At 42.8% G+C, this 17,548-nt stretch overlaps 1 protein-coding gene across 1 annotated transcript in view; it reads right to left on the bottom strand.

The window, feature by feature from the left end:
* The window catches only part of SDHC (succinate dehydrogenase complex subunit C), a 39,146-nt gene that overhangs the window by 15,016 nt on the left and 6,582 nt on the right, over window positions 1-17,548 (bottom strand). Inside the window, exons 2-4 of the mRNA XM_039246434.1 lie at window positions 17,145-17,201; window positions 14,588-14,689; window positions 5,231-5,292 (exon numbers count right to left, since the gene is read on the bottom strand). Coding sequence (XP_039102365.1) covers window positions 5,231-5,292; window positions 14,588-14,689; window positions 17,145-17,201 — 221 coding nt within the window. The remainder of the gene's footprint in view (window positions 1-5,230; window positions 5,293-14,587; window positions 14,690-17,144; window positions 17,202-17,548) is intronic.

A 17,548-nucleotide genomic window follows, 5' to 3' on the forward strand; every position in this document is an offset into this window, starting at 1 on the left:
CTCTGCCCCTCCCCCTGCTCTCTCTTTCTCTCTCTCAAAATAAATAAGCTTAAAAAAAAAAGTTGAGATTTTATTTTTAACTAATCACTATACCCAATGTGAGGCTCAACCTCACAGCCCTAAGATTAAAAGTCACATGCTCCACCCACGGAGCCAGCCAGGAGACCACCCCGCCTTTTTTAATGCCTTTTCTCTACCTTTAAAAACCTTCCTTGGGGCGCCTGGGTGGCTTAGTCGGTTAAGCGTCCGACTTTCGCTTAGGTCATGATCTCGCGGTTCGTGGGTTCGAGCCCCGCGTCGGGCTCTGTGCTGACTGCCAGCTCAGAGCCTGGAGCCTGTTTCAGTCTGTGACTCCCTCTCTCTCTGACCCTCCCCTGCTCACGCTGTCTCTCTCTCCTGGAAATAAATAAAATATTAAAAAAAAAATTTAATAAAAAAAAAAAACCTTCCTTTTGTTTAGCTCAGCAGATCATCTCCTTGCTAGAAGGGATGCTGCCCAATTCATGACTCAATTAAGAAAGCCAAATAGAAATTCATTTTTACTTAGCTGAACTTTGGTGCAATTTAAAATATACCAGAGAGGGCACGGAAGCCCCTTGCATACACCCCAACCCTGTCCCCCGTACACCTTGCCCTGCATTTCTCTTCTACTTGGCTCTTCTGAGGGGCATCCTTTATTTAAAAACTCAGTAAATGTAAGTAAAGTGTTTTCAGGAGTTCTGGTGAACCATGCTAGCAAATTATCAAGGAAGGGGTCATGAAAACTCTGATTTACAGCTAGAACTTTCTATCTAGTATTTAATTTAATTCTTACAATCCTAATGAGGCATTAATACAAGCAGAAAAGGAAGTGAGGCTATAGTACCTGGTTAGTGACGATCACTCTTGTGACTGTCTCCATTGCCTCAGAGACTAGGGTTCCTAACACATTTGAGAATCAAAGACTAATGTCCCATCTCATGACAAGCCCAGAAGAAAAAAGCAGTTATTTTCAAGTCCATTAGTTACTTATCAATCTGTAAGGCCTTTGGCTTTTCTAGAAAAGAAATGGACTGCCCGAGCAAGGGGGCTTGTGTACGCACTCAGGCAACCTCTCACGGAACGTCTCTGGTCTGAGCTGCATTTATTGATGACCCCAAGCCTTCAGGGCCATTACTGTACCCCTTCGAGGTCACTGTAAACTTCATTTACAGCTGCAATTCATCTGAATACCTGCTAGTTAGCATGCATCTGGTCTTCTTCCAAACGCCTGGCGTTTCCGGTGGTGTGCCGCTGCACCTGCTGCCTCCCGCCCCCGCCTCACTGCACCTCCTGCTACCCGCCGCTCTCAAGGTATCTACCTGATCGCCTCAGGATTGTTATACTGTCTGTCACTACGACAAATCATGAGTATTTCAATCCCTACAACATCTAGGCAACGGAAGATTATCACTGGCTATCTCTTCCCATGTTTATAAAGTCCCTTTTCCATAAATTCCATTTTAAAGTCAAACTAGTTTCATCACACTTTTTGGTTCAACGTGCTTTTTACAATTTATGTATTGTCCGCAAAATCTCTAGAGTGGATTTGTCCCAACCAGCCTGTCCTATTACTGAAACAAACGAGAACAGGAACTTTTTTTTAAAGGTAAAGCTCTATGCCCAACGTGGGACTTGAACTCATGGCCCCAAGATCAAGAGTCGCATGCTCTACCGACTGAGCCAGCCAGGCACCCCAAGAACAGGAACCTTTTATGGCTTCTAAAGATCTACAGGATCAAGTTCCACCTTCCCCGCATGGCAGCCCAAGTCCCTCACTGTCTGGCATACTTCCCAGCCTTACTTCTGCCACTTCGCCCATAAACACTACTCTCACACAGCCAGACCCCATAATCACCAGCCAGTGACTGGACACTTCCCAACCCTGGGCCAGAAGGTAGTTTCTCTGTGGGAATGCCCTCCTCTACCTCGTCTTCAGGACCTCTCCCCCTCATCCTTCTCTCAAGCTCTCCAACTCCTGCAGAGACGGTCTCTCCTCAGGGATCTCTCCTCAGGGATCCCATATCTCTGTTAAAAAGTTACCACAGTGCATTATGAGTATTTATTTGTCTTACTCCTTAGACTCCTCCACCCTCGACAATAGAGGCCATTTAATGTCTAATGTGTACAGACTAGAAGGAGATGGACTACAAGGCAGGAAGAATGAACACTTCTGAAATGACCACTATGAGCAAAATGACTTCGATGGTTATAGTCATTTAGTAAGCACAGATCTACTAAGCACCTGAGTGCCAGGTAGTGGGTACGAATGGTAAAAAAGGTACATGCAGTCCCCACTCTCTGTAATAAGAGACAGATTTCTAAAATGTAAGCAGACAAAATAATTACACATATATAATAAAAGCTCTGAAAGAGGTGACCAGTGCAATAAGAACTATGAAGGAACAGTGCTGTGAAACAGAAAATTAACAAAAGAACTAGAACTGGAACCGCCTTAATTAGAGATGGTGGTAAGCAAAGTACTTTTTTTTTTTTTTTTTTGAGAGAGAGAGAGAGAGAAACGAGGGAGGGAGAGAGACAGAGAGAGAAAGAGAATCCCAAGCAGGCTCCACACTCAGCATGGAGCCCGATATGAGGCTTGATCCCATGACTCTGGGACCAGGACCTGAGCCGAAATTAAGAGTCAGATGCTCAACGAACTGAGCCACCCAAGTGTCCCATAAAGTACTCTTTAAATTGACAATTTTGTTCAGATCTAAAAGATAAAAAGGAACTACCCATGCACAGCACAGGAGAGGGTAGGAGCAGACATTTCAGATTCAGGGAGCAGGCAACGACTCTGGGGTGAGAAGGAGTTTTGCTCGTCAAAGGAGTTGAAAGACCAGTGTGGCCAGAGCCCAGGAAGCAGGGGAGCAAGGGCAGATCAGGCAGGGCACGCGATGCCACCATGGAGATCTGAACTGTAATCGCGATGCCACCATGGAGATCTGAACTGTAATCGAAGCACAAAGGCGAATGCAGTAATAGGATGACTTTTTTTTTTTTTTATTTCTAGGAGAGAGAGAGAGAGACAGCATGAGCAGGGGAGGATCACAGAGAGAGGGAGTCACAGACACTGAAACAGGCTCCAGGCTCTGAGCTGGCAGTCAGCACAGAGCCCGACGCGGGGCTCGAACCCACGAACCGCGAGATCATGACCTAAGCGAAAGTCGGACGCTTAACCGACTAAGCCACCCAGGCGCCCCAGTAATAGGATGACTTTAAGTGTGATGTGACTCAATTTACTTTCATAAGGGTTTTGTTCTTCCTGCTGTTAAGTGGAAGAGAGATTGGAAGAGAGTCATAAGAATGCAAAGGTAACGCACGGCTGCTGGGATTGACTTCATTTCAGGCCAGATTCACCATTTGGTCCCGTGCTCATCATCTCCTAAGGGCCTGTTGCCATTAAATTTATCATACTTCTCATCCCTGTTTTCATAAGTCAACACCAGAGTGTAGTTTCTTGAAATTCCATCCGTTCTGGGATAGGCATAATTAAGATGCTCATTTTACAAGGAATAAACCTGGGGTTTTAGAGAGTGGACTGGGGTGCCTACATCACCCACCTGTCGAAAACAGGTTCCCTTCCAGTTGTGAAGGGACCTTCAACATTTGAGAGAAACACGAGAACTACTACCGTATAAACAACAGGCACTACGTTTCATCCTGGAATTAGGGGAGAACGTTAAGAATAAACTGGATACACGCTGATGAATACAAGGTCACTCGAGGGGGTAGAGATAGAAAAACATAAGTTATTACTATGTACAGTCGTGAAAAAAATATGTATCACCTTCAGTGAGCTATGTTTGGCAAATGAATATTTTGTAATTAGTATCGTCTATGAAAGAGTCAACATCCTTTGTCTCCTTCAGCGGTGATAAACAGGGAAACTAAAGCCTGATAAAGGCTCTTGTTCTTTCAATGATTTTTAGGATTAAATTTGCTCATCAATACCACGAAACTAAGCATAAAGAATCAATCTGGCAATTGTAAGATTCAAAGTAAGCTGTGAATTTACAGCTAACATAACCTGATCTTGAAGTTTACTGTATTATTTCAGTCCAAGTGGGCTAAAAGCCGGAAACTATACACAGATTCCAAGAGCAATTATCCTGATACCTAGATTCCACCATCCCTTCACCAACCAAAGGAATGACAGTATCAGAGCTTAGGTAGGAGTTCCTATCCGTCCTTGATCATCAACGAAACAAATCTGATGTAGAATCGCAAAGACATGGCATTGGCTAACTTCTGCCAAAGTCTTAGCAGCAGCTGCCTACATACAGGGTCCTTATACTGGAGCCAGCAGTCCTGCTGACGACCACTTCTGTAAACACACAGTCTACAGCAGCCCGGAGCAGGGGGCGGGCGGGGTCCCTGAAGAATATCACAGAAAACAAAAATGTGTCCATATTTCCTGTACCAGCCAGGGAAAAAATTTAAATATAGCTGACCTTCTTGTAAAGTATCTGTCGATTGTGGGAAGATGCATCAGATCCCAAAACCTGATTAAAATCTGAATCCTTCCTACCTGCAATAAACTTGACTACCCGAAGTGGATGCACTATCTAAGAAGAGCGTACAATTCATATTATGTAAGTAAATAAATAGACATTCTGGGCTGTAAACCAAGATTTTGCAAGATTGGAGAATGACTTGGGTTTTTTGGGCCTAATCAATTTTAGGTGATAAAGAATGGGTGCTAAAGCGGAGTTTCTGGAAGAATAAGGTTGATGACTCATCTTGGACGGTGTTTGGTCAATGTGTAGTCGGCTGGCCCACCTCTATGACGTTTCTATCTCTGTTCTCTGTAATTTCAATAAATATAATACATAATAGATGTGCTAGGGATGGGGGGCCTAGGTGGCTCAGTCAGTGAAGTACCCGACTCTTGATTTCAGCTCAGGTCTTGATCTCAGGGTCATGAGTTCAAGCCCCCAGCTGGGCTCCTCACTGGGTGTGAAGCCTACTAACAAAGAAACAAACAAACAAACAAAACACCTGGCTAAGGAAAGAACATAAGCGTACTGGGAACTCATAATGAATTGTTAAAGGAACAAATGAACAATAAGCTTAAATGGACTCATCATTTTCTCTAAATCAAGCTGGTGATTTGCAGAGGAGGCGGTGCTAACAACCACAGAAACAGCAAAGTTCTTCAGAGGGTGTGTGCCTGAGCACGTGTACATACAAACACACATGTCCATACCTGCACTCAAGGCCATGCCAGTACCACGGTGGCAAATGGACATCGCCATGGGAAGTGACCAACTGCAAAGAAATACACAAAGGCAATTAAAAAAAGGAAAATATGCCACCACAATAGACAGTCCGTTTTGGCGAAGAGAACATGAACCACCTGAAATAGGCATGATTTACACACAGACACAAAACACATCTTTTACATTCTCGTGTTTCCACTTTCTAGTTTGAATGTATGAAAACTGATTTATTTCAGGAGAAGCATCCCTCCCTTTTACCAGAAGGAAACTCCTCCTTTCATAAGAAGAAAAACAATGGGGGTGGGTCAAAGGCACCAATTAAAGTTGCATAAAGTTAGAAAATATTCCCTAGACTACCACCACCTGGGTCCTCCCTTGCTCTAGGCCCAAGACTGAAGGAAAAGGAAAATTAAGTAAGTTTTGTTTATCCAGTTTCACAGAACACACAGTAACCCTTGAACTCTTCCTGTATGCGTGTAAATATTCAGACTGAGCATACCATGTATTCCCTGAACTACCTATCCCAAATTTTCAAATCCAATTTTCCTGGATTTAGTATGTTTCTTAATCCACGGTAGTTTTGAAATACTTTGTCATCAAACCCCTTTCCAAATCGTGTTCTGAATCATTAATTTGCTGAAGCGTTTCCATAGAAGGACAACTAACACTGCTATATTCTGGACCCAGTTCTCATGCTCCAGAGAATTGGTTTGTGAAATGGAAAGAACAGAAGTCTTCAGATAAAGTGAACATTCACCCTAGAAAGTCAGCTTAGACTGCAAATGCTGAGCATAATCAGACCACAGTTTCAACACTCTAAAGGGAAGGGACCCGAGCAGGCTGAAACAAATCTCAAAAAGACATTCTAACCATGTAATGAAAATGGTCACAGTAAGAAAGGAGTAATGTCCAAAGAAACCAAAAAAACTGGCTAGACACCACTCTGCTTAACTCAGACTTAGCAGGATAAATATAAAAGGCGGAAGAAGAGCCACATGACAAAGGACAAGCAGAGAACAATGACATAATTTGGTTAGATAAATCAGGAGACTAAAACCCAGAATGAGCTGAGGCTTGCAAAAATGTCAAGGACAACAAAAAGGGGCTTTTAAAATTGTATTCAGGGAAAGAAAGCCTCCTAACCGGGATGGACAATTTTATGTTAATAGATGACAGAGTACAAAGCAGATTGCTCAACTATTTCATTTGCCAAAGAGAATGATTATCAGACTGAAAAACACAGAACAAATATTGATTTGAGAGAACTGAAAAAAACTGAGGGGGGGAAATATAAGACACTGCTTAGCATTCCAAATGCACTTAGGGCCCATGGCCAGTGAATGAAATCCCATGACGGAAAGAGCTACCAGATGAAACATGTGCACTGCTCTGGTATTTAGAAATACTGAAGTGGAAAATGGGAGAGCTACGAGAAACTGCTGAAGTCAAATGTTACCCTGATATTCAAAAATGGTTAAAACCATAGCCTGGGTTAGCTTAGTGCTGAGTGGGCGAAGGAGATTTTATTTTCCAAACAACCACGGTACTATTTCCAGTTTCACATGACCTTCCAGAATCCTGTCACTCCTTGTAACTCCTTGTTACTCAGGCAAGTATTTAGCCCCTTGAACTTGGGCAGAATTTCATGATTGACCCTCAAGGAACAGAATGTAGCAGAATGGACACTGCATGACTTCCAAATCACACTCTGTTCTGCTGTGAGGAACCCCAAAGAGCCAATGCAGAGAGATCGTGTAGAAAGACGCTGGTGGAGAGAAAATGATGGTGCCTCTAATGGCCAGAATCAACCCAAGACATGGGAGTAAATGGATCTTCAAATTAGTTCAGCCTCAGCCTTTGTGTTTTCTAGCAGAGGCCTCAGTATCACATAGCAAAGACAAATGATTTCCACGATTTCCTGTTCAAACATTAGGTTAAGAGTCTAGTCTAGAAAATCAAGATTGTTTTAATTCACTTACAGAAAAGGTAATCACGAAGAGCCACTAAAATTTTCCCTTAGGAAAAAATTTTTTCAGGACACCAGAACCCTTTGAACATAGATCATATCTTATTCATCTCTGTATTTCCAACTCCTAAAAGAGTATCAAGCACCTTGTGAGCAATGAGCAAATACCTTATTTGAAATGTATTCATTTAGTTTCCTTTTTTGACTGTTAACAGAATGCTAATCAAGGAAAAGCAAGAGACCTAGAATATGAGTTTCAGCATGTGATTTAACAATGTGCTGCAAATAATACTACAAAGTAAAAAACATTTCTCCAAGGAAGATAAAAATGGCCAATTAGTATACGAAAAGATGCTCTAAGTCACTAATCATTAGGGAGATGCAAATCAAAATCACAATGAGACACCTCTTCACACCCATTAGGATGGCGATTGTTAAAAACAAACAAACAAAAACAACAAATATTGAGTGCTGGGGAGGATGCAGAACTGGAACCCTTAAGCAGGATTGCTGGTGCAGCCCCTGTACGAAACAGTAGGGCAGGCTCCTCAAAAAATGAAATAAAGAATTGCCATATGACCCAGCAGTTCACTTTCTGGATATACACCCACAAGAACTGAAAGCAGGGACTCAAAGAGGTATTTATTTGTACACCGATGCTCACTGCGGCATTATTCACAACAGCCCAGAGGTGGAAGCAACACGAATGTCCATGGACAGATGAATGGACAGGCAGAATGCAGTGTATACATACACCAGAGTATTTATTCAGCCTTAGACAGGAATGGAATTCAGACACATTCTACAATCTGGATGAACCATGAAGACCCTGTGCCAAGCGAAAGCAGCCAAGGACAGAAGGACAACAAACATTGTATGATTCCATTTTATGAGGTGCCCAGAGTAGTCTAATTTACAGAGACAGAAAATTGAAATGGTTAGGGGCTGGAGCTGGGGGCAGAGGAGAATGGGAATTATTGCTTAATGAGTAGGGTTTCAATTTAGGAATATAAAAGGATTCTGGAGATGGGCAGTGGTGATGGTTTGTACAACATGGTGAACAGACTGAAAGCCACTGAACCGTGCACTTAAAAATAATTAAAATGGCAAGAGCATATTTTACAGCAATAAAAAAAGTGCTAAAAAAAAAAAAAAAAAGTAAAAAGACAACCCAATTAAACAAATGAGCGTAGGATTTGAATATTTCTTTCTCCAAAGAAGATATACAAATGGCCAATAAACACACGAAAATCAAGAAATGGATGTCAGAGAAAAAGTGGGCTTAGACTTATTTCATGTGACTCAAGGTAAAACCAGAGCCACTGTATAGAAAATATAAGTTGTAGCAACTTCTGGGGCGCCTGGCTGGCTCAGTCATCTAACTTCAGCTTGGGTCATGATCTCATGGTTTGTGGGTTCGCGCCCCGCGTCGGGCTTTCTGCTGTCAGTGCAGGGCCTGCTTCACATATCCCATCTCCCTTTCTCTCTGCCCCTCTGCTGCTCACTCTTCCTCTCAAAAATAAACATTAAAAAAAAAAAAAAAAAGTTGTGGCAACTTCAATAAAAGAAGGGTTTTCTGATAGGAGAAATTCCCAAACTGGAAAAGGGAGTTCCTTGTACACTCGAGGGGTTTAAGCCCAGGCAGACAACCACATGAAAATAGCGTGGAGAGGATTCACTCATCAGGTACAACCGTGACTTTTAAACTTTATTATTTTTTTTTTTGGTGAGCAGCATCTTTCTTAAAATGGAAAAATCCAACACAGTAAAACCTTGGATTGCGAGTAACTTGTTCTGCGAGTGTTCTGCAAGAAGAGTAAACATTTCTAATAAATTTTAACTTCATAAACGAGCGAGATCTTGCAATACGAGTAGTACGTGACGCTGACCATCACATGATCCTAACTGAGCCAATGGTGTTCTCTCTCTCTCTCTCTCTCTCTCTCTCTCTCTCTCTCTCTCTCGCTGCAGGATTGTGAGTGATCGTCTCCATGCTCGGACGCTTGGTCTCAGGCCATGGTGTCTGACAGAAGTCACTGGAAGGTGCCCACAACTGGCACTAGTGTATTTTTTGTCACTTCAGAGCACTTTTTTTTTTTTTAATGTTTTATTTATTTCTAGGAGAGAGAGAGTGAGAGAGACAGTGTGAGCAGGGGAGGGTCAGAGAGAGAGGGAGTCACAGACTGAAACAGGCTCCAGGCTCTGAGCTGGCAGTCAGCACAGAGTCCGAAACAGGCTCCAGGCTCTGAGCTGGCAGTCAGCACAGAGTCCGATGCGGGGCTCGAACCCACGAACCGCAAGATCGTGACCTAAGCGAAAGTCGGGCGCTCAACCGACTAAGCCACCCAGGCGCCCCAACTTCAGAGCACCTTTTGACAGTCCTTTGCTTTTCCACACGAGAGTGAGTCTAGGAAGGCTTTGCTTCATGCTAGGTCCAGCTGCCTGCAGATACAGACCCTTTCCTCTGCTGCCTTATCGTCAGTTCCATTCAACACAATGTATGACAAGAGTTTATTAATACTGGACTGTAGCCAACATCTGTTAGTGATAGTGAACGTCACCCTACATAGTAACCTTCCTCTCTCATCTCCCTCACACCATTCACAAAGGAATGTGTGAATTTTCACAGCAAACTGCAGGTTATTTTTTTTTATACTTTGTATTTTCTTTATTACTTGGTATTATGTTACAGTATTGTAACCAGTTTAATATGAATATTTTTGGGCTGTGGAACGAATCATCTGAGTTTCCATTATTTCTTATTGGGAAATCCACTTTGATATACAAGTGCTTTGGATTACAAGCAGGTTTCCAGAACACAGTATGCTTGTAAACCAAGGTTTTACTATAGGTAAAACAGATAAAAGTAAAGTTGCTTTGGTTACCCAGGGCCGGGAGCCTACAGTGCACTCTGCATGCTGGCCAGCTCCACAGCCCCCACAGAAGCTTAGTGGAATATCCAAAGGAGTATTTTTTTTTTTTTTTAATGTTTTATCTATTTCTGAGAGACAGAGAGAGACAGCGTGAGCAGGGGAGGATCAGAGAGAGAAGGGGACACAGAATCTGAAGCAGGCTCCAGGCTCTCAGCTGTCAGCACAGAGCCCGATGCAGGGATTGAACCCCCGAACCGTGAGATCATGACCTGAGCCAAAGAAGGACACCCAACTGACTAAGCTAACCAGGCGCCCCCAAAGGAGCATTCTTAAAGCCAAAGAGGGTGGAGCTCTTGGCTTGGCTCAGTCAGTAGAGGGTGTGACCCTTGATCTCGGGGCTGTGAGTTCGGGCCCCATGTTGGGTGTATAGATTACTTAAAAATAAAACCTTAAAAAAAAAAAACAAACACAAAAAATGCCAATGAGGTTGAGGCTGATGATGAAATTAAGTTTTATGGACCCTTCCAACTCAAAGTTTTCAAAAGTTTTCTAATATCTATTTCAGAGACTCTTGTTCTCCTGATAACTTCAGGCCTGTATACACTTTTGCTTTGATAAAGTGATGCAATTTAGTGAAATAAATAATACTTCATAAAGTGCTCTTTATTCCCATGCCTCTTCCAAAAAACTCTAAAGAAGTTAGTAATAGAAAATATGATTCCATAAAACATAAATCAGACATCTTTCCTGGACATATCACCGCGGAAACAGCCCCATGTTCTCTGATGCTTCTCCCCTCCCCCCGAACAAGTATGTCTAGAGTTTCATAACTGGAAGAGCAAAGAAGGTAGTGAAAGACTCATACCACCAGCTCACTAACATTTGTTATGTGACACGAGAAAAAAGGCCAGGGCTTTATATATATATATATAGATAGATTCAGAATAATTTGAGAAGTTCTTCATCATTACAATTCTCCCCCAAATATTTTCTCTCTTAAAAAAAAAGTTCCACCAAGTTGCAAGGATTAAGATCACTTATCAGTCTCCTTCTGTTTTAGTAGAATGTCCAATTTCTGCAATCAGAATTATTTCTGGAATCTGGCTTGGAAAAAATCTGAAGGGTTGTGGTATTTGTGGAGGTGGCAAAGAAACGGCCAGCCTCCCTGGCGGGAACCCAAGTAAAGAGGGCAATGGAGCTCGTGCTGCTTCACCGCATGAACCAGAAAGGAGCAGGTCTAGAGGGGCTTTCTCTGAAGACACCACCTAACAGTTATCGATGCTACTTCGGAGGACAACAGACGGACAGCCACAGATGCGTCTGTGCCCATGTGTACACGCATATGCCCACACGCACACCTGCGTTTGCATCCACACACAGCCTAGCAATGACATCCTGGTAGCAACGAGCCCGTCTAGCACCCAGATCTTGACTTTGCAGAAGCCTCCTTGAAGGTTGAGTGTGGGGCAATTTTAACATCAAAATAAAGCAGAGTAACAGTGTAATAACCCTTGAGGCAAAATAGGAACTGTTAAATAAGAAGAAACACGCATCTACAAGGTCTCTCTTCCTGGCTTCTAACAGAGCTCCTAAAACCCTTCTAATCTCCTTAGCGATAGGAGGGCTGGGAACATCTTCTGTTCTAATATTTGGTCTTTGACTCTGTCTGATTCCTGACACACATCTCCTAAATCCCTTGGAATTTCCTAGGCAGTAAGAGTGTCCTTTGTTCAAATGAGGTGACTCTGGGTGGGGACTGGTTACCAGAAAGACCAGGCCATGATTAGAAATTTGGGACTTTCAGGTGCACCCCATCTTTTTCCAGGGAGGAAAGAGGGGACAGAGATTGAGTTAATAATTGATCGTGCCTACGTGACGAAGCCTCCATAAAAATCCCAAAAGTAAAGGGTTGCGAGTTTCGAGGTTGGTAAACATATCCACATGTCACGAAGTTGGAGAACCCCGACTCCATGGGGCCAGAGGCTCCTGTGCTCAGAACTATTCTGGACACAGAGGCACCTAAAAGGCCACCTTATTATTTATCTGAATCGTCTGTAGTATTCTTTACAATGAACTGGTAAATGTTAAGTAAATGTTTCCAGGTTCTGAGAGCAATTCTAGCAAATGACTGAACCTAAGGAGGGGGTAAAGAGAACCCTTGATTTACAGCTGGTCAGTCAAAAGTGCAGGACTTGCAAATGGGCATCTGAAGTGGGGGACAGCCTGTGGGACTGAGCCCCTACCCTAACGGCTCTGCACTAACTCCAGAAAGTAAGTGTCATAAATGAATTCCTGGACACCGAGCTGGGATCCAGGGAGTTGGAAAACTGGTTGGTATGGGAAAAAGCTCCACATTCAATATCAGAAGTATGAGAGCAGAGAGGAGATGGGGTTGTTTTTCCTTTAGCTGGTGCCATCCGAGGAGAGGAGAAAACAGTTTTTCCTTTTAGGAATCCTTGAGCCTGCAATGATAAAGCGTGCTTCGTTCTATTAATTTGTTTATTTACAAATAAATCTAGAAGGTATGATGGAGTCAGAAAATTTATAATCTGACAACCATAACAGTAATAACTCACAGTAAGAACTAATAAACGTTGGTGGTAAGTATCATCAACAGATGGTGGGTAAAAGTCTCCCCATAAAATAATGATCAATTAATAAACACACTATCTTTATTCATTAACTTTATAGATGGAGAAACTAAAGCAGACACAATAATTATTATTGCTTTTAATGTTTATTTTTGAGAGAGAGAAAGAGAGAGCACAAGTGGAGGAGGGCAGAGAGAGAGGGAGACACAGGATCCGAAGCAGGCTCCAGGGTCCAAGTTGTCAGAACAGAGCCCAATGCAGGGCTTGAACTCACCAGCCAGAAGATCATGTGACCTGAGCCAAACTCGAACGCTCAACCAATTGAGCCACCCAGGTGCCCCAGATATAACTTTTATCATTAGTTAATGTGTCTGCTTAAGGCACCTGGGTGGCTTAGTTGGTTGAACGTCCCACTTCAGCTCGGGTCATGATCTCATGGCTCATGAGTCTGTGCCCCACGTCAGGCCCACTATTGTCAGCATAGAGCCTACTTTGGATCCTCTGTCCTCCTTTCTATGCCCTTCTCCTGTTCACGCTCTCTATCTCAAAAATAAATAAGCATTAAAAAAAAAAAAGTTGACATCACCAGTAATGGGATAAATCATCATCACGTACATCCTGGCACCGAGAAGAGCACAGCATCACTTTAGTGGTGTTCCTGCCAAAAATGCATAGGTCACAAAACATCAGGCAAACAACCCAAACCTAGGAACATTCTAAAATTGCTAAGGTCATAAAAGATAAGAAAAGACTCCTTCCTTACCGAAGGAGATTACAGAGTTAAAGAAAGAACTAAATGCAGTACATGATCTTGGGCTGGATCTTGGACCTACAAAGGACAACTGACAACATGTGAATGAGAATTAGATGGTAACATTGGGTCGAATCTAATTTTCTTTCTTCTTCTTTTTTCTTAATAGTTCATTGTTAAGTTGGTTTCAAATCTAATTTTCTGACTGTGATGGCTGTACTATAGAGTGTCCCTGAATTTATGAAACATGCACTCAAGTATCAAGGATAATTGAGTAATGAGTAATGACCTTCCTAAAGATGTCTGCAATCTAATCTCTGAAACCTGTGAGTATTTTACGTTAGATGGCAGAGGAAAATTAACAGTTGCAGATGAAACTAAGTTGCTAATAAACGCACCTTAGGCTAAACAGACTAGCCCGGATTATCTGGATGGTACCAACATAATCCCTAAGGTCCTTAAAAGCGGAAGAGGCAGCAGAAGAGGGGAAGCAGAGAAGAATTGTGACAATGGAAGCAGGGTGGAAGTGGTGGGGGGAGGGGGAAGAATGTCACCCATCACTGCTGGTTTTAAAGATGGAGGGAGGAGGCCACAAGCCAAGGGATTCGGAGCAGCCTCTGGAAGCTAGGAAAGGCAAGGAAACAGACTCCTCCCCTGAGCCTCCAGAAGAGAAAGCAGCCCTACCAACACCTTAATTCTAACCCAGTGAGACTGTGTCAGACTTCCGCCCCACAGAACTGGAAGATGATAAATGTGTTATTTTAAACCACAAAGTTTACGATCACTTGTTACAGCAGCAAAAGAGCTACCACAGGGCTAACAGGACATCATCATCTCTGCGCGCTGATCTTACATCAACTGCACATGTTAACAAACTGGGACTGCGCACAGGAGTATCCAGGAACTGAGTGCATTGTTTCTGTAACATCTATGTAAATTTGAAATTGTTTCAAAATACCATTTTTCAATGAACGGGAATTACATTTTGACTTGCCAGCATTTTCCAAGTGGGAGTTCTGCAGAACAGATTACCTTCTAACGCCAGAAGACAGAAAATAGTCTTCTTATAAAAAAGGCCTGAGGGAAATAATCAGGGACGTGATGGCTCAACCTCCAAGACCTTCCCCCATGACCCCTAGGCTCCCTGCTTCCAGAGCCCTTACCTGTAGATGGTGATATGAGGAGACAGAGGACGGTTCAAACCAGCGTTCTTGCTCCAGAACCTCTCCATCTCTTCTTTGGCTGTGGTTCCCAAAGGAACAGCACTAAAACAAAACCAGAAGCCAGAAGACTTTAAAATGATCAGAAGTACACTTGGTCTCAAGATTTTACAAAACAAAAAGTTATAATAAAAAAAGCTAAGCTGGGCTGGATGAACCCATCGTATAAAGAAAACAGGTCTGTCCAATCCTCTTATCTTTAGGCCAAGTTTGACTCAGTTATGAATAACCCCAATCACCCAGGAAAGTCAGGTCAGAGGATAACTCTTCTTTCCAACCTCCCCCCACACCCACGCAGGTCCTGCAATGGAAGCTCTACTTCTTTCGTGTTGGGCAACAGAGCGAGTACAATATTTCAAAATCATTTACATAAGTGGATCACCCTTTCCCAAGGGCACAGGTGCAGCCTCATACATCAGCACCGCCTGCCCTCATCTGGTTTGTCAAGACTCCCTTTCACATCCGCAAAAATCAAGACCTCAGCACCTCTGCAGTTTCTTGGTTTCCCTTGTCACTGGGTTGAGTTGAAGCCAAGTGCTGAACAGCTATGTTCAACAATTTATTACGTGCCTGTATTAAACACGATTCCATTCCTCTAAAGAAAACATAACCTATGCATAGATTAGTTATTGATTACAAAAGGAAAAAACCCAGTAACTTCAGAGTGGAAAAATACCTAGCAGACATTCCATTATTCAAATGATCAGTTAAAATCACTGACAATGGGACAAATGGCATCACATGTCCACTGAAGTGAATATAACCAGGAATATGATTACATATCACTCCTGCAAAAATGGGTAGCCTGACTCTAATCATAGCAGTCATACATGCCCAACCTGAAAGGCATTCTACAAAACAACCGGCCTGTGTTCTTCAAAAATGTCAGTATCAGGGCGCCGACGGTGGCTCAGTTGGTTAAGCATCTGACTTTGGCTCAGGTCATGATATTCTGGTTTGTAAGTTCGAGCCCAGTTTCGGGCTCTGTACTGACAGCTCCGAGCCTGGAACCTGCTTTGGATTCTATGTCTCCCTCTCTCTGTGCCCCTTCCTCACTTACACTCTGTCTCTCAAAAATGAATAAATGTTCAGAAATTTTTTTGGGGGGGGTGGGGCGTGCCTGGGTGGCTCAGTCGGTTGGGCATCCAACTTCGGCTCAGGTCATGATCTCACGGTTTGTGGGTTTGAGCCCTGCGTCAGGCTCTGTGCTGACAGCTCAGAGCCTAGAGCCTGCTTCGGATTCTGTGTCTCTCTCTCTGACCCTCCCCTGCTTGTGCTGTCTCTCTCTCTCTCAGAAATAAATAAAACATTAAAAAAAAATTTTTTTTTTAATTTTTTAAACTGTATCATCAAAGACTAAGAAGCAGTTCCAGGTGAAAATATACTAAAGAAATATGACAAGTAAATACAAAGTGTGGGCCTAATTAGCTCCTGGAGGGGGGACAGGAGGGCTGTATTTCTATAAAGTTCATTATACGGGACAAACTGAAAATCTGACGACTAACTCTGTATTGGATAAAAGTATATCAATGTTAAATGTCCTGAATCTGATAATTGTGCTTATATAATTATACTGTTACATAGGCTAATGTTCCTTTTCTTAGAAGAAGTAGTTAGCGGGTCCCTGGGGGGTCAGTCAGTTAAGCGTCTAGCTCTTGATTTCAGCTCAGGTATGACCTCATGGTTCGTGGGATCAAGCCCCACATTGGGCTCTGTGTGGACAGCACAGAACCTGCTTGGTATTCTCTCTCTTCCTCTCTCTCTGCCCCTCCCCCAACTCTCAAAATAAATAAACCAAAAAAAAGTTTAAAAAAATATTTAGAAGTAAGGCATCATGGTGTCTGCAACTTAATCTCAAAGAATTCAGAGAAAATACTAACAGTAATTAAATATACATCAGCCCGAACCACATTAAACTGTCAGTATTAGATCAGGTTTGACCAACAAAAGTAACAATTTCATAAGACATAGCCTAGGGGCGCCTGGGTGGCTCAGTTGGTTAAGCGTCCAACTTCAGCTCAGGTCATGATCTCACGGTTTGTGGGATTGGGCCCCAAGTTGGGCTCTGTGCTGACAGCTGGCTCGGAGCCTGGAGCCTGCTTCAGATTCTGTGTCTTCCTCTCTCTCTGACCCTCTCCTGCTCACGCTGCCTCTCTCTCTCAAAAATAAATAAAAATATTAAAAAAAAAAAAAAAAGAAAGAAAAGAAGACACAACCTAAAATATATAGAGCTTTAAGTAAACATAGTAAAATATGTCTTCTAACTTTTCTGAAAGTATAAAATATTTCCCAAATTTAAAATTTAATATTCTAATCCCTCCTTCTTCTACTACCAGATGAGAAAAATAGTGACCAACGATTTTCAGCCAACGATCTACAGCCAACCATCTACAGCTACTTTCTTTCACACATATCCCCAAAATCTAAACCAACAGCCCACCGCTGTTTCCAAAGAAAAAAATGTTGAGTCATGATAACCTCTACAGATTTAGAAACTTACTTTCTGATGCAGAGCTGAGGACTAAGGTGGGCACGGAGGCAATGACGGCCAACATGTCTGCAAGACAAGAGAGAAGGGAGTCAAAAGAGGGCACCCGGAGGCTCAGTCAGTGAGCAGGCGACCTTGATCTTGGGGTTGTAAATTCGAGCCCCACCTTGGGTGTGAAGATTACTTAAAAATAAAATCTAAAAATCTCTCTCTCTCTCTCCTAGAAATAAATAAAACATTAAAAAAAAAAAAAGGGGCACCTGGGTGGCTTAGTCGGTTAAGCGTCCGACTTTCACTTAGGTCATGATCTCGCAGTTCGTGGGTTCGAGCCCAGCGTCGGGCTCTGTGCTGACTGCCAGCTCAGAGCCTGGAGCCTGCTTCAGATTCTGTGTCTCCCTCTCTCTCTGACCCTCCCC

The sequence above is a fragment of the Hyaena hyaena genome, unplaced genomic scaffold, assembly GCF_003009895.1.
Source record: "Hyaena hyaena isolate Hyena2069 unplaced genomic scaffold, ASM300989v1 scaffold_281, whole genome shotgun sequence".
NCBI classification, from domain to species: Eukaryota; Metazoa; Chordata; class Mammalia; order Carnivora; family Hyaenidae; genus Hyaena; species Hyaena hyaena.